The sequence below is a fragment of the Diabrotica virgifera genome, chromosome 5 (assembly GCF_917563875.1).
Source record: "Diabrotica virgifera virgifera chromosome 5, PGI_DIABVI_V3a".
Classification (NCBI taxonomy): domain Eukaryota; kingdom Metazoa; phylum Arthropoda; class Insecta; order Coleoptera; family Chrysomelidae; genus Diabrotica; species Diabrotica virgifera.
In genome coordinates this window covers 124,152,180-124,172,369 of record NC_065447.1, presented here as the reverse complement: position 1 = coordinate 124,172,369, position 20,190 = coordinate 124,152,180, and the positions used below count along the sequence as shown (strand labels likewise).

Below are 20,190 nucleotides of genomic sequence, written 5' to 3'. Positions count from 1 at the left end.
GCAATTAAAGATTATCGAAATCACATTTTTTGAGTCAGTAAAAGTGTCAATAATTACCATCATTATTGCTCTGGGTGCTATTCAAAAGATCTTAAACCCCCCGCTGGGCCTAAGCGAATTAGTGAAACTAATCCTCTGATTTATGGAGTACCGACAATTTGGGTGTTTTAAAATATTTTTTCTCTCTCTAACTTATGTACGTATCCATTTGATTTCAGATTTATTTATATCAATTTCTGCTCTTATTATTGAAAATATAGAGTTGGCGCAATGATAAGATTTGACCGTTAATTTAAAACGAATCTATTCGTATACATTTTATTGAACTTGAGTGACATTATATTTTCCATAAGATGTGTGCGATGTCCTTTCTGTCAAAATGCGAAACTCGCCCTGTATATTATTAACCAATGGGAGCAGACACTTTTTAATGGTCATTTGATATTCCCCATAGGGGCCTCTATACGAGGTTGGAGTATGTACAGTTCCTCATGACTCACCCTGTATATAATAAGCAATTTTATTGCTGGAATCGAATCTTATGATTGCATATATTAATAATATAGGTATGCAAAGTCCTCAGATAGTGTGCTACTTTTTTTATAAACAAAATGGCGCCCGAAAATCGTGTTTTTTTCAATTTTTGCTCTATAACTCCAAAGATTTTAACTTTACACCAAAAACACCCAAATAAAAATCACCGTAATTAAATTCTGCATAGAGACCTGTTTTTCCCGATTTACTTCGACGAAAATTTTCCCCGGAAAATGCGGGTTTTTCCAACAAAATCTTTAATTTTCAACTAAAATTTCAGATAATTAATTGTTTATCAATAATTAAATATCTTGGTAATGTTAAAGCTCTTTTCGTATAGAATATAATTCCAGAAGCCGATGGAAATTAAATGAACAGTTTAGCAACAATTGAATTGTTAAATAAAAATGTACGGTCGCTATAGTAACCACAATAATTATGACACATAAGAATAACTATGATTTTTGTATAAAAAGACACTGTACCTATCTAATGTACTTTATAATAGAATTGAAATTGAACTATTTATGCGGCCTCAGGAATATTTTAAAATTATAAACAATTTTTTGGCTTATAAACAAATAGAATATCTCGGGAAATATTAAATTAAATTAAATCATGAAAACGGTATTGGAAAAAAGCGACAGGTAGCTTCTTTTAAAAGAAAAAACGTTTACTTGTGATGAGTGGTTCCTGAAATACAACCGATCAAAGTTGACCGGCATTTCCGGCAAATATATAAATAATAGGATCATAATTTTCAAACCATCACCTTTTTATTTTTGTCCTCTTTCTCCACACCAATTTTAATATCTCTAAAATACTCATAACATATATTATTATAATAAAAACTATCGATATTACGAGTGAAAATTGATAAAAATAGCAAAATTCCAATCAAAAATTAGGTTGGAGAAAATGTAATCTCAAAGTTCAAAATCGGTACACGTTAAAAAAATGCATTTTCTCAGCTTCCCATGGAGCAATTTTCTTCATTCTTTTTTTGTTTCCAAGTAACTCGAGTAGAGCCATCTAACTAACGCATTATTAAATGTCAAACTTGCTTTTGTTTTGTTATAATAAACTAATTTATTTTTAAATGAAGTAAAAGTCAGACTTACTCTCAATCTTTATTATAACTTCCGACGATCGGTTTCGCTCTTTAAAATTTGTAGAGCATCTTCAGGTCAAAGGTAACAAGTTACAAAATGCTACAAATAAAAACCAGAATTAGGACATTGTCTGGTTGTAAAAGATGCTAAAGATCCATATGATCAAGCCAATGTTGAATAACATACATAAAAGTAGCGAAATAGCATACCAATGCACATGCAAGCATTCATGGGGGTGATGGTACAAAACTTCCCTCAAACGCAACAACATGCGCAGAAGTATGCTATATATAATCATGCAATCATAACGTGTCGTACTTACATTCGGATACAAGGTGCTATCAACTCAGTTTTCATTATCATGATGTTTCTTTTAAAGTTATGTTAACGGGATATGGTGGAATAGACAGACGATGCAGCAAAGGTAAACAAATCTATGGGACTTAGGAGTTCTTGAGGGTGATGAGATAGTTGGTGTAAGTTAACCAGCAAATCTATGTCTGTTATTATGTTTGTGTAAATCAAATTAGTGAATGACTTATTTACAATTTTAATGTGTGTTGATTTTAAAGATTTTGTTTTTATTTTATTTTAATTTTATTTATATATATATATATATATATATATATATATATATATATATTAAAGAATTCTATTTATTATTAATGTAAGATTGACAACGTTTGGATCGTAAATGTATTGAGTAATTATTGTGTCGGTTAGAACTTGATTGTGCAGTTGCAAACTGATTATTTAAGGTCAATACCTGATCTGTGACGTGTACTGCTCGTGTGGGACTATTGTTCTAATAAGAGTAGGGTGATCGAAAGCTTTTAAATTGTAGTTAAAATGCCATATCGGCAGTCATATAATAAATAGCAATACAAAGTACAAAGGTGGATTTGAATTAAAATCCCATTCAAGATTTTAATTTATTTTTAAATTTTTAATTTGTTTAATAAAAAAATTTTAATTTGTTTAAATAAAGATTGTTTAAATAATTATTTAGCTTTCAAATGAGAATGTTTGTGTTTTTAACGTTAAAAGGTACACTTGTAGTAAGTTTATCTAAAAAAAGTCTACAACTGGAAAAAATATATAGTTTTCTTTTCTTATAAATAAATTAATCTATTATAACAAAACAAAAGCAAGTATTAATAATGCGTTAGTTAGATGGCGCTACTCGAGTTACTTGGAAACAAAAAAAAATGAAGAAAATCGTTCAATGGGAAGCTGAGCAAATGCATTTTTTAACATCTACCGATTTTGAACTTTGAGATTACATTTTCTCCAACCTAATTTTTGATTGGAATTTTGCTATTTTTGACAATTTTCACTCGTAATATCGATAGTTTTTATTATAATAATATATATTATGAGTCTTTTAAAGATATGAAAATTAGTGTGGAGAAAGAGGACAAAAATAAAAAGGTGATGGTTCGAAAATTATGATCCTTTTGTTTATATCTTTGCCGTAAATGCCGGTCAAATTTGACCGATTGTATTTCAGGAACCACTCATCATAATTAAACGTTTTTTCTTTTAAAAGAAACGTCCTGCCGCTTTTTTTCTAATACCGTTTTCATGGTTTAATTTAATTTAATATTTCCCGAGATATTCTATTTGTTTATAAGCCAAATAATTGTTTATAATTTTAAAATATTCCTGAGGCCGCTTAACTAGTCCAATTTCAATTCTGTAAAGTACATTAGATAGGTACAGTGTCCTTTTATACAAAAATCATAGTTATTCTTATGTATCATAATTATTGTGGTTATTATAGCGACCGTAAATTTTAAATTAACAATTCGATTGTTGCTAACTGTTCATTTAATTTCCATTGGCTTGTGGAATTATAATCTATACGAAAAGAGCTTTTATATTACGAAGATATTTAATTATTGATAAACAATTACTGACCTAAAATTTTAGTTGAAAATTAAAGATTTTGTTGGAAAACCCGCATTTTCCGGGGAAAATTTTCGTCGAAGTAAATCGGGAAAGACACGTCTCTATGCAGAATTTAATTACGGTGAATTTTTATTTGGTTGTTTTTGGTGTAAAGTTAAAATCTTTGGAGTTATAGAGCAAAAACTGAAAAAAAACACGATTTTCGGGCGACATTTTGTTTATAAAAAAAGTAGCACACTATCTGCGGACTTTGCATACCTATATTATTAATATATACAATCATAATATTCGATTCCAGCAATAAAATTGCTGGTAAATAACTTTTCCCAAAAATGGCCTATTCTCGGATAACCTGTCCAGACTATAATATTTGTAACTACGCACCATAACGAAAATATTATGTTTTACTTTAGAAGACATTAATTATTATATCATTTCCGGAAACTGCAAAATTGTTATTCAGATAAGTATATTGTTTTAAAAATACAATAATAGTAATTATTATTAACATCAAAATATAAAAATATAAAATAAGATTTTAATTATTATTTCGGTAATAAAACAATATTTGATTTTTGAGATTGCTCTAGGTTTTCATGAAAAAGTTAAAATTAAATTTGTATAAAAAAATGAATATTTCATTTTATTATTTGCCAAACCTTCGGTTTGGCGCCCTTTAAGAATGACGCTAGCGTATAAGAATCTACATGATAAACTTAATACAAGAGAGGGTGAAAGAACGATATATAAATAATCGGCATAAAGCAAAGACAGCCTAATATTTTTATCAGATTAGATGATCCCTGGTCAGATTAGATGATGAAAATAATAAAATACTAGTGCACGAAAAAGGTGAAAAAATACTTTGAACTTGAGAGGAAGAAGGTTCACGCTCTTGAAGAATAAGTTTTAAAGCTTATTACGACAAAAACGGAGTATCTAGAATGCTCATTTAACTATGAAGTTAATAACATAAATAAGATATCTTTGGATGATAAAATGATCGTGAAAAGCAGTAGTTCCAAGTACTAGGTTGTGTACAACATGAGTAATGAGGAAATAAATGAAATGAAAGGAGGAAATAAATGAAATGAAATGAAAGGTTGGGCAACAGAAAAATTCCGATAAAACTGAAAAGCAAATTCTATAAAATTACCATATTATCAGCATACCATAATGTAAGGCATTGAATGTAAAAAATCACTAAATTGTTCCTCAAAGGGACACCAGAGCAAGACCAAATAAATTAATATTAAAATTACCCAAGGAATAATGGAATTAGATTATCCGAAGTTAAACAGAATAATGATAAAGGGTACATCTATGGATATACTGGAACTTTTTCTAAATAAGAGAAAAGTTGACTTATTTCAAATCTTGGTGTAATGTTAGCAAACAAATTAAAAACAAATAAAAAAATGACCTGATTATTTGGCTCTAAAAAAATATATACACTAGACCTAGACTAGAAATAAATGTATACACATTTTATTATCCATACGGTTCATCTACTTTAAGTTTTCGGAAGATGAACACAAAGATATAAAACCTTTTAAACTGAGAAAGATCCTAACTAATAATACCAACATAAATTGATACTGAGATACATACGTTGCGGTTTAAAACGATGCTGTATCTGACCTAATTGCACGTATCTGGCCTAATTAACGTGTAGATGCCACTAGTAATTTTTCACTAGACCACTAGATCAGAGATAGTTCTGGGTAGAAGTGTGGTAATGGAAAATTCACTATATAATTATAGGTTTGTTTTGGATACTGACAAGAATCCTACATTACATTTGGCGGACAAATATGCCTCACAGACGGATTAAGTATATGTCTGAAAAAACTAAATAAATGAATGAAATGAAAACTAAATATTTATCAACCAATCGTTTAATGAAAAATTAAAGGTGAAATAGTACGTGACAGAACGTTGCGGCTAAAAAACTGCAACAAATCTCCAGCCAAGTCACGCTGTCATTTAAATGTATTAATATAACATTAAAATATATATTACCTGACTAACTAAGGGCACTGAAGATACTGAAGTTGCAGCAGCGCTTGAGACACTATTTAACGTGTTAGCTGAAATATGCGGAGTAGTAGAACTATTTGAATTAATAATCTGATTATCATCCGCAAATATTATAGGTAAATCCATGATGTCTTGAGTCGTCAAGTTGGAGGTGGGTATGGAAGGTTCTGTGTTCGAAGCGTATTTGTAAGCAGATTTTTTTATAGGTGTAGGAGGCTTCTGAGCAATTAATTGCTTTTTGGATGTTATATATTTTTGTCCGGGATTTGCTAAAATATGAAATAATTTAAGTAAATGGAAAATATTCTATTGGTAAATGGATTGAAGCTCCTAGAAAGAGCTCAATAACATCATCAAACATATACGCTATTTTCTAAATATCGATTTATTAAAACCATACATTGACCAGTCTTACGTGAAGGATTCTACATACTTTAACGGGAAAATAAAGGATATCCCACCAACATCAAATGACATACACAAGTGGGTTTACAAGTGAGTGTCATTGTCACTGAGAGTGAGTGAGTGTTACCAATAATAATTATTGTTTCAGTTCCCAGCAGAAATCACAAAACTTTACCAAATATTCTTACTATTAACAGATGAACATCTGTGGTGTCGATTCTATTATCTATTAGCAATAGAAAATGTAAACTTACAAATTTCTTAAATTTGCTCAATTCTCCAAAATTCTCAGATTCAGTGCACCATGGAAGTAGAGAACAACAAACACATATACTGCATTTTTAATGTTTTAATATAACGAAAACTCAATGGAAAATTCAGGCAGAGTATATCGAAAAGCAATATACATGGTGGCCCATCATATACGCGTCGGCCTCTGTATGGAAAACGACCTAATATAGACATATTAAGGGTAGATAAGGCATACTGAGCAAAAAAGCGTAACGCGCAAGCAGTCGATCGGTGACAGAACGCGCGCATGTCTGTGTGCGTGAACATCTATCTCTTTTAACCAAGCGATCCCGCGCATGTGACCGACAAAGATAGCTAGACCACTCAATCCTCAATATTGGCGTTACACATCGATGCACAGACCGGCCCCTACCTTGCCTAATCTATTAGTTATTATATCTATGCCTAATAATTAATGTTTTTTATTCATAGACTTGTATACCTTGGTGGTACCCCTGTATACCTTGGTAGTTTGTCACATCTGTTGTGTCTAATTCTCTTCCAAAATTGAGAAGCGCTGGTGAAAATCCTGTCGAATCGTGTTTTGACGAATTTATGGCATAGCAGAACTCTGGTATGAATTTGTCCCAGTCTTTATGGTTATCCTCCACGTAAGTAGCTATCATTGTTTTCAGTCGTTCGTTCTACTGGATTGCATCGAGGCGAGTACGGTGGTGTCAGAATGTGTTTTATGTTGTAGGACTTTATGAAGGCCTTAAAGCTGCTACTTGTGAACTGCGCGCCGTTGTCCGAGATGATTTTCTTCGGGATACCGAATTGCATTACTTTTGATCCTAGAAAGTCGATGAGGGAGTTTGTAGATGCTGCTTTTATTGGTTGGGCGATGACCCATTTGGTAAACCGGTCTTGCACGACTATCAGGAAAACGTTCCCCTTTGTAGATCTTGGGAATGGTCCCATTAAATCAATTGAGACAGTATGTCAAGGCTTTTCTACAGCGGATGGTTGCATTTTTCTGGCTGGTTGCATTTGAGACGGTTTATATTGGAGGCACTTCGTACAGGTTCTAACGTAGTCTGCAATTTGTTTGAACATCTTAGGCCAATAGTACTTCTGCGCTATCCGGCAAATTGTTTTTGTTATTCCTAAATGGTCTGCTGTGATCGAGTCATGGCTTTCTTTCATCTTTCCTTTTATATCTTGGTACGCATAATTTCCATGGGTAGTTAAATTCTGGGTCGGCTAAATTGCGGCTGCTCCAGATGTGTTTATATAGTTTCTCGTTTGATATCTGTAAATCCGGGAAATTGTCTGGGTTTTGGAGTACATTCCTATATAAATTATCGTACCAAATGCATGACTCTAGTTCCGATGCTAACAACTCCAGCTCTGGTTCTCCGTTATGGGTTTCTTGTAGTTGCCGTGATAAAGCGTCTGCTACTTTGTTCAGACTCCCTTTCTATATATGACCTCGAAATCGTACTGTTGCAGTTCTAAACGCCATCTGGCTAATCGACCTGACGGGTTTTGAGGTTCTTCAGCCATTTGAGGGATTAGTGATCCGATATGACCCTAAAGTTGTACCCTTCTATGTATGGCTTCATTTGCTTTATCCCGTACACGATGGTTAGACATTCTTTTTCCGTTGTGGAATATTTTGTCTCGGCTGGTGTGAGGGTTCGACTGGGATATGCGATTACTTTATCTTGGCCGTCGTATTTCTGTTTTAGCGCAACTCCAAGTCCGCAGTTTGACGCATCTGTCTGTAGGTAGAATGTTTTTGAGAAATCGGGGCACGCTAATACTGGAGCCGTCGTAAGTTTTGCTTTAAGTTCTTTAAACGCGTTTTCCTGCTTATCCGTCCATTTCCATCTTATCTTCTTCTTCAGAAGCATGTTTAGTGGTCCTGCTATTGTCGAATAGTTCTCTATGAATCGCCGATACCATGAGGTTATTCCTAGAAAGCGACGGAGCTGACGTACATTTCTAGGTGCTGCAAGTTCAGTTATAGCGTTGGTTTTCTCCGGGTCAGTTTTTATTCCCTCTGCTCCCACAACGTGTCCTAAGTATTTGAGCTCTGGCTGGCAGAACGTGCATTTGTCGAAGTTAAGTTGTAATCTGGCTTCTTTCAGTCTTTGGAAGACCTCTAATAGGTGATTTAAATGCTCTTGGAATGTCTTCGATATTACCACGATATCATCTAACTAGGCGAATGCGAATTCTACATCGGGCGGTATTACTTTACCTAGCAGTCGTTGGAAAGTTGCTCCGGCGGAGTGTATTCCAAACGGGGTGGTTCTAAACTGAAAATGACCTTTTCCGGGTACGCTAAATGCTGTCACTGGGCGGCTTATTTCTTCCTGGGCTATTTGAAATTATCCCTGTTTCAAATCGAGGGTTGAGATAAAATTTGCTTTCTTAAGTCTATCCAGAATTTTTTATATCCGAATTAACCGATATGCGTCCTTTTCTGATAGTTCGTTCACTTTTCTAAAGTCAATGCAAAATCTGTACGAGTTATCCTTTTTTCTAACTAGTACAATCGGTGAAGCTTGCGGAGGGTTCGATGGTTCCTTCTTTCAACATTTTGTCCACCTCCTGGTTGATGATCTGCAGCATTGCGGGATTGTGCCGCCTATACGGCTGTTTGACGGGATCGCACCTTTTCTTCAATTTTATTTCGTGTTTTATTAAGTTGGTGGGTCCTGTTAACTTCTCGAATTCCCTAAGTTCTTTTCTTAGGAACCTTTCTAGCTCTGTTTTGAGTGGAGTCTTTTAAAGTGTTACATGTTTCTTCTTGATGTTGTTCGTACTGTTTGGACGTATCCCTATCGAACTTAAGTTGGATCGAATGTTCCCTGAGGAATTCCACTCCTAGTATTCCATCTTCCGTTAACCCTGACATTACTATGAATGTTTGTCGTGTTTGTAAATTATCGATCTCGCAGTCAATTGTCAACTTCTTCAATCTCCATTGAAGATCCGTTTTCTAGTCTTGTTCTTCCGTTATAGCTATCTAGAGAATGTTTGAATATCTGCGCTATTCTATCTCCGGCGTAATTTTTAATGGTCCCTGTCATTAATGCTTTGTAGGGTCTTTGCCCGATTTTCAGTGATGCGAACAGTCGCATGCCGTTGCTTGCTTGTTGTGTAACGGCGAGAACGAACGGAGTCGAATCTTGCTCCTCAGACTGGGACGACTCCTTGTTTCTCCAGTCTGTTATTCATTGCCCTGAAGTCTGAAACAGCAGTCACTGCTGTAGACCCCTTCTTTGCCGCATCGCGAAAAAAACTTTTTCCATGGGTTTTTACAATTCTTACGGAAGTGACCTGGCATCTTGCATCTAAAGCATGTCCTTTTGACATCGTATTCTGTAGGGTCTGTATGTCTCCAATTTCCGCGAAAATTTTGATTTGCTCGGGTCCTTTCGTCTTCTAAAGTTTCGTATTATTGAGCTAAATCTTGCAATTCCGATAAATTTTCCTATATTTTCCCAAAGTCCCGGCGGCGAGTATAAAGCTTATATTCTGGCAGCATATTTTTTATATATCCTTTCGAGTTCTTGGTTTCTTGAAAAAGATCCTTCTCGTCTGATTAATGATTGAATATCCGTGATATATCTATCCACTGGTTCGTTTTTCCTTTGCTTCCTGTTTCTGATTTGCGAGTTGTAGCGAATACTCTCTGGGATAGAAAGCTTTTTTAAAATCTTCGCTGAAGTCCGTCCATGAATTCCAATTTCTGTTGTTGTTTCGGTACCATAACAATGCATGGTCTCTTGCTTATCGATCTCGTAGGCTAGGCTTAACTCGTCTATGAACTCTACCGCATCCGAATGTTTCTTGTCGAAGTGTGTATTCCACTTCCGTACTTGATTTAGCAAATCTGATTGCCTCATTTGTTTTGTCATTGTTAAGTCTTGTAATTGGCTTCTGATTATCGAAATTTCCTGGGTCAGTGTGTCTGGTTCAGCTTCCTTGGAAGTATTGATTTTTGGGATTGGATTGCTCCTGTCGCTTCCCCGCGATCTTTATAAAAGGTTCCGAGTCTTAACCTTAACTCGTCGACGGTTCCTTTGGAATCTAATTGGCATTTTTCGGCTTCGCGCTGTAATTCCTCTTTGGAAAGACGATTTATCCATGACGTACCTGTTGTGGCACCTGTTACTGAGTCTGTGTCTTTATCTGTCGGCATTTTTGGTATTTTCCGGGCGTCGAATTGCGACGTTTACTTGAGTATTTTGTAACTTTTGCTCGGGCGCCAATTTGTGACGGGTAGTTCTTTCAAGACGACAGACTCAGTAAAACACAAATTAAAATAAAATACGTATATTCAATGTAATTATGTACAGATCAAAAAGAAATAAAAATAAAATACAATTCTATTTGTCGCCGCGTTGCAGCGAAATCCTCCCCTGGATAGACGTCTGTAAAAGAAAAGCAAAATTAATAACAATCCGAAATATTCTTACACCTCAGTGCAGTGTAAGTTGCAAAACAGTCACGCGATTAAAATATATAAATTTATCTGGAGCTCGCTCACTTCGCTTGCTACCGTTTAATTATGAGCCGCAAATTACTTCAACACGGTACCCTTGCTGCTCAAGTTGGCCTGCCTTAGCTTGCGAGGTCACTTGCTACGGTGACTCGTTACTCAGGTCGGCCTGCCTCGCTTGGCTGGTAGTGGAGCCCAGAGCTGTCGCTTCAAGACTGGCTTTAGTATCGGTTCGCTGGCCTCCTTAAGTATCCCTCTGCCTGTGCTGTTTCGGAGAAGTGGAAATGAGTGGGGCATCTGCGCGGACTGTGGAACTCGTACGGTTCTAGTGTTGGTGCGTGTTCGCGGCGTATCATTACAATTTTATCACAGTTTATTTTATTTTAAACCTCATTTTCTAAATACAAGGAGTAATTCAAATTTCAAAGCGCCGTAATGCTTGTTTGTAATTAGTCCAATCATAGGCAAGTTTACCCCACTAAATTATAAAATTTTGACACTATTGACATTTATGAAATTTTGACACTAATGGCATTTAAAATTCATGGGTTAAATAAGTTATATCGGCGATATTTTATGTTTTCTACCATATTAGATTTTTAGTCTGCATTTATATAAAAAATAGATGTTTTTAGAACTCTTTAGCGACGTATTAGTATAATATATATGGATTACCGTCGAAGATCGACATGATCAACCAAAAAGAAGATGAATCTGGTTATGTTTCTAGTGACATTATTGGGTGTGAATCTGTCTTTTCGGTTTACTCCTTCTATTTAAAAAATGAACCTTAGTTGAATTTGGCTTACACATGACATTGAATAATACTCTTATTTTAATATGGTACATCCTATATTCTATAACTTATACTGGAAGACATTATTGAGTACCCCAAAATACGTTATTGAACGAATTGTCCATTCGCATCTGCAACATTTTTCAATGTTAAGTAAATATTTAATTGCAAAATAAGGTAACGTTTTGCTTAACAAACATTTAATGAAAAATAGCAAATGAAAAAGCAAAAACAAATAAAATTTAATAATAAACAAATATATAAATTAAAGAAATTGTTCAAAGTGCTATCTTGTTTTAAAAACTGAATTCGTTTTTTTTTTCTTCCTTATTGGCTATGGATTACTTGATCCATTCAGCCACGATAGATAATAAATTACTGTTTGCTACAATATTCCAAATATAATACATTGCATTACATAATACATTAGGTACATGTGCGCACATATAATACTTATGCACGCACATACATACATACATATGTAGAAGTGGAAACATTTAATTGACCAGTAGGTATACTCCTCATTCGTTTTAAAAATATAGTTTCTTCTTTAAAAGGCTTTCACTTATTACTGTTTTAAAAATAGCTCTTATTATAGCTTTCATTTATTTTCTGGAGTAATCGATAGGGTGTTATACGCCATACTTTGTAGGTATACCCAGAAAAAAAAGTCCATCGACGTCAAGCCCGGAAATCTTGGAGGCCGTTTATGTAGACCATCTCTTCCAACCATTTATTACCAAAACGCCGCACCGGTTTAAGTATTGCCCTGCACGAAGTTGAAAATGTGCGGGAGCTCCATCCAACTGCATGCACATTTTCTGGCTAATATTTATTCGCTCCGTGCATGACTGACGCGACACCTAGCGTAGTCGCCTGAAATTTTTGGCGAACACAAGTTGACCTTAAACATATGATACACATATGGCATATTTGACGTTATTGTAATATTTATTTACCATTTTTGGTAAAATTTATTATACAAACAATAAGTTAGAGTGTCAAATAAGCGTCAAATTAAAAAGAGGATATTTGGAAGTTCTCTGAAAAAAATATCAATTTTAAGGGTTTTTCTTCTCTTTTTCGTTATAGTTTAATTGTCGGTGTTAACATTAATTAAGTTTACATCGAAAGCAATTAGGCAGTGTGAATTATTATTACTCGATTTTAACATTAGGGGTCTATTAAACAATTAATTTTGTGGTGTGCGTGTAACACAAAATGGAAATAGATGACGACAGGAATATACCACCAGATCGGGGAAGGAAAGAAAGTAAGTATGAAAATATAAATATAAATAATAAAAATCAAAATGGCAATAATAAGGTAAGCGAAATATCTATCGAAAAAAATTATTATTCAATCATTATTCGCCAAAGTTGTTATATTTTGCCGCTACGTGTATCCCCACCATGATCACGCACGAACCGAATAGGGGCACCATCAGAAGACCTGATGCCCATTATGGAAAGTGCACTCGTCAGAAAACAAAACATAATGAAAAAATCTTCATCGAATGTTATGATCCAACACATAAAGAAAAACTGATTCGTTGTTGATCTGTTTGATACGGGGATGAAATTTGTATTTTTGCATAATTCAAAGTGCAAAAATGTTCTTACTAATGCCAGTTTCTCTACTAATGGCCCGATGACTGTGGTTTTTTATTAATGAGCCAAATTCGTTATTTTAATCGTCTGTAAAGTTGAGGTTGGCTGGATATATGTTTTTATATTCTAAGTTTCCGCTAGCTCTAAAGTGGTGTAGTAATTATTTGATCAAGAAAAAAATATTAATTAATTCTTCTTTAGATTGTTTTCATATTCAAAAATCTTTTTCTTATAACTTACTATATTGATTGTCAAACTGATATTAAAAAATCAAATTCAAGGGCTAGTATGATGGGAATGAGCATTTTGTACAAAAATAGGTTTAAGGTAAAAAATAGGTATTACTGAATAACCGTTGAATTTGGCTGTAGGGAACACATGGAACGAAAGATAATTTAAATGTCTTCCATTGTAATGTATAGAATATCCGATATGCCATTTAAAATAAATAAAAACTTCATTCAATTTCATATGTACGACAAATTCAACTGAAATAATGAAATATGTGATGAAATAAATAAAAATTATTTTATTGGTGGCTTAGGTAATATCTTGTCAAGACTTTTCGCCGGTGTTTGTTGATATGTTGTACATATCCACAACATCTCTTTCTTCAGTCCCGACTCCACGGAGGGAGTGTAGTGGTCTTCATGATGTCGTGTATATTGTCTCTCTCCAAAGATGTCACACTTACAAATTAGGAAATATTTAAATATTTCAAAAATGAATAGAGATAGTTATAGGAAACCCCAATATAGGTTGAAAGCTAAGTAAAGTTGATACACGACAAACTAATAAAATACATGATGTTCCATTTAAAATACATACGTCATTATAGCTTGAATGTGCTAATAGAACTATATGCTATATTTAATATTTTTACCTATTTTTGTTATAATAAATATCTGTTTAAATAAGAAAAATTAAGACTGTTCAATTAAGACCCAGGAACTTTGTCCCCGAGTCTTAGATTTGTATTGTATTACATTTTTTTCTAAAACCCTTCATTTTTAGAAAAGTCGAAATAAATTAGGTATAGGAAACCCTAGACCCTTATAAAAGCAGGTATAGTATATTTTTAAAAGACAATTAAAAATGTCATAAAATATAGGGTTCCATAAGAAAAAATATAACTTTGATATATAAATTTTCTTGGAGCATCCTGTATAATTCACATTATTTTTCATTGTAGTGCTAACGGCCCTGTGTACACCTAGAAAAAAAACTTTAAATTGAGTCGTTTTTTTGAGTCTATAGGAAGGGCCACCCAGTATATGGATCTAGTCGTTTTTTTGAGTCTATAGGAAGGGCCACCCAGTATATGGATCTATTCGAAGAGATATCAAACTATTTACACCTCCAAAAACAGTCAAATCCAATATCAACAAAGAGAAACAAAATGTTAAGCATTCTAAGTATTATACACTGCGCGTCAGAGATAACGGGCACCCCGGAAAATGGGTCATTTTTGATGTCTCGTATCTCCTAACCCTGTTGTCCAATTTAAGTAATTTTTTAATATGTTATAGCCTTATTCTTTAACAATATCGCTGTAATAATAATGTTGCTAAACAGGTCAACTTTCATTTTATACCGGGTGTACAAATCAAACTGTGTTTTTTTCTCAAAGTTCGCAACACCCTGTGGAATATTCTATCATTTATAAAATACTGAAATTAAAACCCAACCATTGCCATAGCCTCTGGTTTTCTTAACATTATGTTTTTTGATTCATTCGCTTCTGTTGGATAATGCAAAAGTTAGGTGCTTTAACAACTAGCCATGTTCTTCATCAGTACAGGGTGTTTCTAAATAAGTGCGACAAACTTTAAGGGGTAGTTCTGCATGAAAAAATAATGGCCGTTTGCTTTATAAACATATGTCCGCATGACCGATCATATTACCCGTATGCGCGCCAATGGTGAATATAAAATTCTTAATTGTATATCAAAAAATGTGCAATACTACGTCTTAAAACCCATCAAATTTCATTTGCATATCTCAGCCAGTTTTAAAGTAATAAATAAATCATCAGTTTGTAGGAAAAAATTCAACATCCTGGATCTTGGAAACGAAGCATTTGCGAACATATGTTTATAAGGCAAACTTTCTATGCAAATAATGTACTTTTAATTCGTAACGATAAAGTCATTAGTTTTCGAGATATCTGAAATTAAAAATGAAACGGCACAGTTATTTTGATTAATGTATTACGCCCATACCATAAGCCAGCAGAAAATGTTAAAAGCATTGACAGAATGCCGAATAGACCATCGCTACGTTAACATGATCAAATATATCTATCAAACGGCAACGGCTAGCGTAAGACTGTCTGAACAACAAACAAATACAACAATACAACATAAGCCAGCAGAAAATGTTAAAAGCATTGACAGAATGCCGAATAGACCATCGCTACGTTAACATGATCAAATATATCTACCAAACGGCAACGGCTAGCGTAAGACTGTCTGAACAACAAACAAATACATTCTGTATACAGCGAGGAGTACGGCAGGGAGACACCATCTCACCAAAGCTGTTCACAACCCTTTTAGAACACACATTTAAGAAGGCAGATCTAAACGAATATGGTATCAATATAAATGGAGAGAAGCTCAGTCATTTGAAATTCGCAGATGACATCGTCCTTATAGCCGATCGTATGGATGATGCAATAATAATGTTGAACAAATTATATTCCGCTTCCTTAGAGGTCGGACTAAAGATTAACATCAACAAGACGCAAATAATGACTAATCTGGTGCTAAATCGTAATATTGTTGTTGATGGAATGAATATTGAGCAGACTGCATCTTATAAGTACTTGGGACATGAAATTCGGTTGGGACGAGATAACCAGACGTGCGAACTCCCACGTCGCATAGGATTAGCCTGGGCAGCGTTTGGTAAACTTAACTACAGTAGGAAAAATGAAAGAATACCCATGAACGAACATATAAAACACGCTGTATTTTCCTGTCACCGTGTCACACAACAAATTGGCCAGCGCAAGTACATGTAATAATTATTGTTACATGTACACGCACTAGACAATTTTCTGTGTGACACGGTGGCAGGAAAATACAGCGTGTTTTATATGTTCGTTCATGGGTATTCTTTCATTTTTCCGACTGTATGTATTTAAATCGGACTTGCCCATATGCCTCAAAAGGAAAATCTTTGACCAATGTGTATTGCCTGTACTCACTTATGGAGCCGAAACATTAACACTAACAAAAAAGGTAGTGAACAAGATTCGCGTAACTCAGAGGGCTATGGAGCGCCAAATGTTGGGTGTCTCCCTGAGAGACCGAATCCCAAACGAAGAAATACGCCGTAGAACAAAAACAACAGACGCTGTCGAAAAAATCGCGTCGCTTAAGTGGAATTGGGCAGGACACGTCGCCAGATTGCTAGACAACCGATGGACAAAACGTATTGTCGAGTGGAGGCCGCGAGAAGAAGCACTACGGAGCAGAGGACGCCCACTAACCAGATGGGCCGCTGATTTGAAACATGTTATCGGTAACTGGATGCAAGCCGCACAAAATAGAGATAAATGGAAAGAGCTGAGGGAGACATATGTCCAGCAGTGGACGCGTACGGGTTGATGATGATGATGATTACGCCCATTCCTTTTTAGCTTCAAATATCTCGGAAATTACTGGCTTTATCGTTACGAATGAAGAATATGTTATTTACATAGAAAGTATTGGAGAATCAAAAATTGCACTAAAATAGTCAACCATCCACGTTCCGCCGTCGTACGCCTCTGGTAGTAGCCAGAAACGTTTGTTTAACATAATTTAGTTGGGTGTGCAGTACCTACACTTGCAGCCAAGAATATGTCAAATGGTTTTTAGTAACTACAATGAAATGCAAAAAACTAAATTTTACATCGTAGATTTAAAATGAGTTTATCCCGAAAACGGTTGAGTTTAGTAAGATGAATGTAGTATGCTTTTTTGAAGTAGAAATAATAGGGGAATAAAAGTTTTGAAATCAAAATTATGTAGAGGGCGGATAAAAAAAATTTAACGTATTAAATGAGCGCTGAAAGACGTATGTGGCGCCCTCTGGGTAATATATAACTTTTGGTGGAAAATTTAGGTTTCTCCTCCTAAAAACCCCCACTTACCAAATTTCGTGTTGTTATCCCATGCCTGTCAGGAAATATTCAAAAATAAATAAAATAAAAGTTTAACTTTGACACCCTGTATTTCGGTTATTATCAACTTTCGTACTAAGGTAGTTACCTTAAATCGACCTATTTTAAATTCAGGAATCTACGGTGAAGATATGACTAATTCTTTACCAAACACCATGTATAATATGATAAGTTTAATGTCGATTCCGAAAGATTAAATGTAGAGGAGCTATCCTGGACAAACTATTAGTCGGAGTATAGTCATTGATTGTTGGTTGCCAATACTTTTTGGTTTTCTGTTATACAGGGTGGGCCAATGAAAACAGTCCACCTCGATATTTGGCAGTATCTATTAGATTTTAAAGAAATGAGGAAACAGGTCGATTTTTGTTCGATCACACAAGGGGGCACATTTTTATGATACATACATCTGCCATTTGTCAACCCTGTCATATTTATATGTCATGACATATGTCATTCAACAGAAAAAATTACATATTAGCAAAGCATAGGCGTTACGGTTCATTTTTAAGAGGAATACATATTACTTTAAATGAATTAAGATTTGTTTGCAAAGATGGTGCAAATATCGAAAAAAATCGTGGACAATCATTATGTCTGAATACTCCATCTAAATGCCTTTTTAATGATGTGCCGCATATGATATATTCCGTATTTAAAAATGAGGGATTGGTGAAGTGGAAAGGAGGGGGTTGACAAATGACAGATGTATATATCTTAAAAATGTGTTCCCCTCAGAACAAAAATCGACCTGTTTCCTGATTCCCTAAAATCTAATAAATACTGCCAATTATCGAGGTGAACTGTTTTCATTGGCCCACCCTGTATAAATGGTGTACACTACACAGACGTAGTTAACAGGATTTTAATGAAAAAATAATGGTAATTTCTGAACTGATATTTGTATAAATCAGAGTTTGTAAGAAAATATCCTTAACACATGACAGGCCAGTGTCCTATTTATAGAACACTGAAAATTTAACTGTTTTTCAACCCTGCTGTAGTAAACTGAATTATAATTTTTTTGTGTTATATTTTCAATAAACTTAAAAAAACGATACAGTTGTGCTTGCGAGAAGTGAAACAATAATAGTAGCGCGGTTGCAGGAAAATCGAATGGAAAATAACTATTCTCAAATAAGATCAATTATTCTAGAAAAGTATTTGGATTCATTTTACAATGATTTTAGATATCATTCCAGTGTTTTGTTACAGATCGTAAACAAGCCTGTAAGTAAACATTACTAAAGAGATAAATCACATCCAAACTTACACTTACAAAATCATTGGATAGTTTTAACCGTGACCAGACATCTCGTAACACGACAGTTCATAACCATGCAAATGGTAACTGACAATTCGTAACGGCCACAGTTCGTAACCATGACAGTTCGTAACTATACATATTCGTAACAGACAATTCGTAACGTCAAAATTGAATTATTCTGTTTATTTTTAACGTGGAAAAAAAACTTTTATTAGGTTCATACAATTGAAATTACTTTTATCAATTTAACGAATGAGCACCAGGATAAACATTTTCAACATCTTTCATATTTCGGGAAGAAATAAATTTTTAAAATTGTCTTAAAATTAATATATTCTAGTAATGTATGTAAATTGTATTAATATAGTAAATACATGATTATTAAACTATTTGTTTCATTATTTTTCACACTTAGTTTTACAACAGTAAAGAGATAATACAAGATAAAAATTTTAAAAAAAATTCTTTTGTTGTCATATTCAATACAATAAGCAAAAAAAGTGATATCGCATAAGCGGGTTTGCCATAACAAGTTTGAGATTTTCACAAGAGTTCAATTTCTTAACATACAGAGTCGGACGTATTGTACGAATTGCTGGAAGTGATATTACAAACAGAAAATATAATAGAGGAAAGTTGATATACACACACCCAAACTTATATGGAATCACCTGATATTTCTTACTATTCCGTGCGAATTTTAAAAAACGAACACACGAGGTCAAACAATATTTATTTTAAAGCGATTTAATAACAAATACATAACAATTAAATAAAACAATGAAGTATTTAACAAACAAATTGAAAGTAGTTGTTTTAATGTCAATAGCATACAAAATTTCAATGTAAAACAAATAATGTTTAACTTGTTTTTATTGATTTTTTTTTGTATTTTGTGGTAATCAGTGTTATCACCTCTAGTCCTTACGCAAGCTTCAGTTTGCGTGGGCACGCTCCTAATCAAATTATCAACATTTTGTTGTGGTAGGTTGCTCCATCCTTTAAAAGCAGCTTGTACTAGCCGTGCGGTGTTTTGTGGATTATCCCGGCGAGCTCTAATTTTTCTTTTAAGCATATCCCACAAATAATCTATAGGATTAAGCTCGGGTGAGCAAGCAGGCCACTAGAAACAAGGGATAGCTTCTGCTTCAATGATGTCTGTAGTCACGCTAATGGTATGTAGAGGTCCATTATCGTGCAATAAAATTAAATTTGCTCCTGTTGCACCTCTCCAGAGCCTGACTACAGGTTATCAATATACCTGTGAGCAGTTAAAGTTGATTGGATGAAAATTAAAGGAGTTTTTTTGCGGATCATAATTCCTCTCCAGAACATTACAATTCCCCTTGTATATTTGTGAACAGATCTGACAGTTTTCGTTCTTGCTCTTCCTCGACCTCTAAGTACACGATTTCGTGGGTCATCTGATTTTCCATCTGATTACATTAAATCCTGACTGTTTTTAAAAATAGCACATTTTGTCAACTCCCATTGTTCCAGTTTTGGTGGTGAAGACACCAATTTAGGCGATCAATCTTGTGCTGCCTGGATAACTCGGGAACCCATATCTGTCTCCTGCTGTATACTTCTTGGTACG

General features: G+C 34.3%; 1 protein-coding gene across 3 annotated transcripts in view; it reads right to left on the bottom strand.

Annotated features, from left to right (window-relative positions):
* Nucleotides 1–20,190, bottom strand: part of LOC126884361 (KAT8 regulatory NSL complex subunit 3) — a 720,298-nt gene that overhangs the window by 154,024 nt on the left and 546,084 nt on the right. For all 3 annotated transcript variants that reach the window (XM_050650291.1, XM_050650289.1, XM_050650290.1), the window contains one exon: nt 5,580–5,866. In XM_050650291.1, coding sequence (XP_050506248.1) covers nt 5,580–5,866 — 287 coding nt within the window. The remainder of the gene's footprint in view (nt 1–5,579; nt 5,867–20,190) is intronic.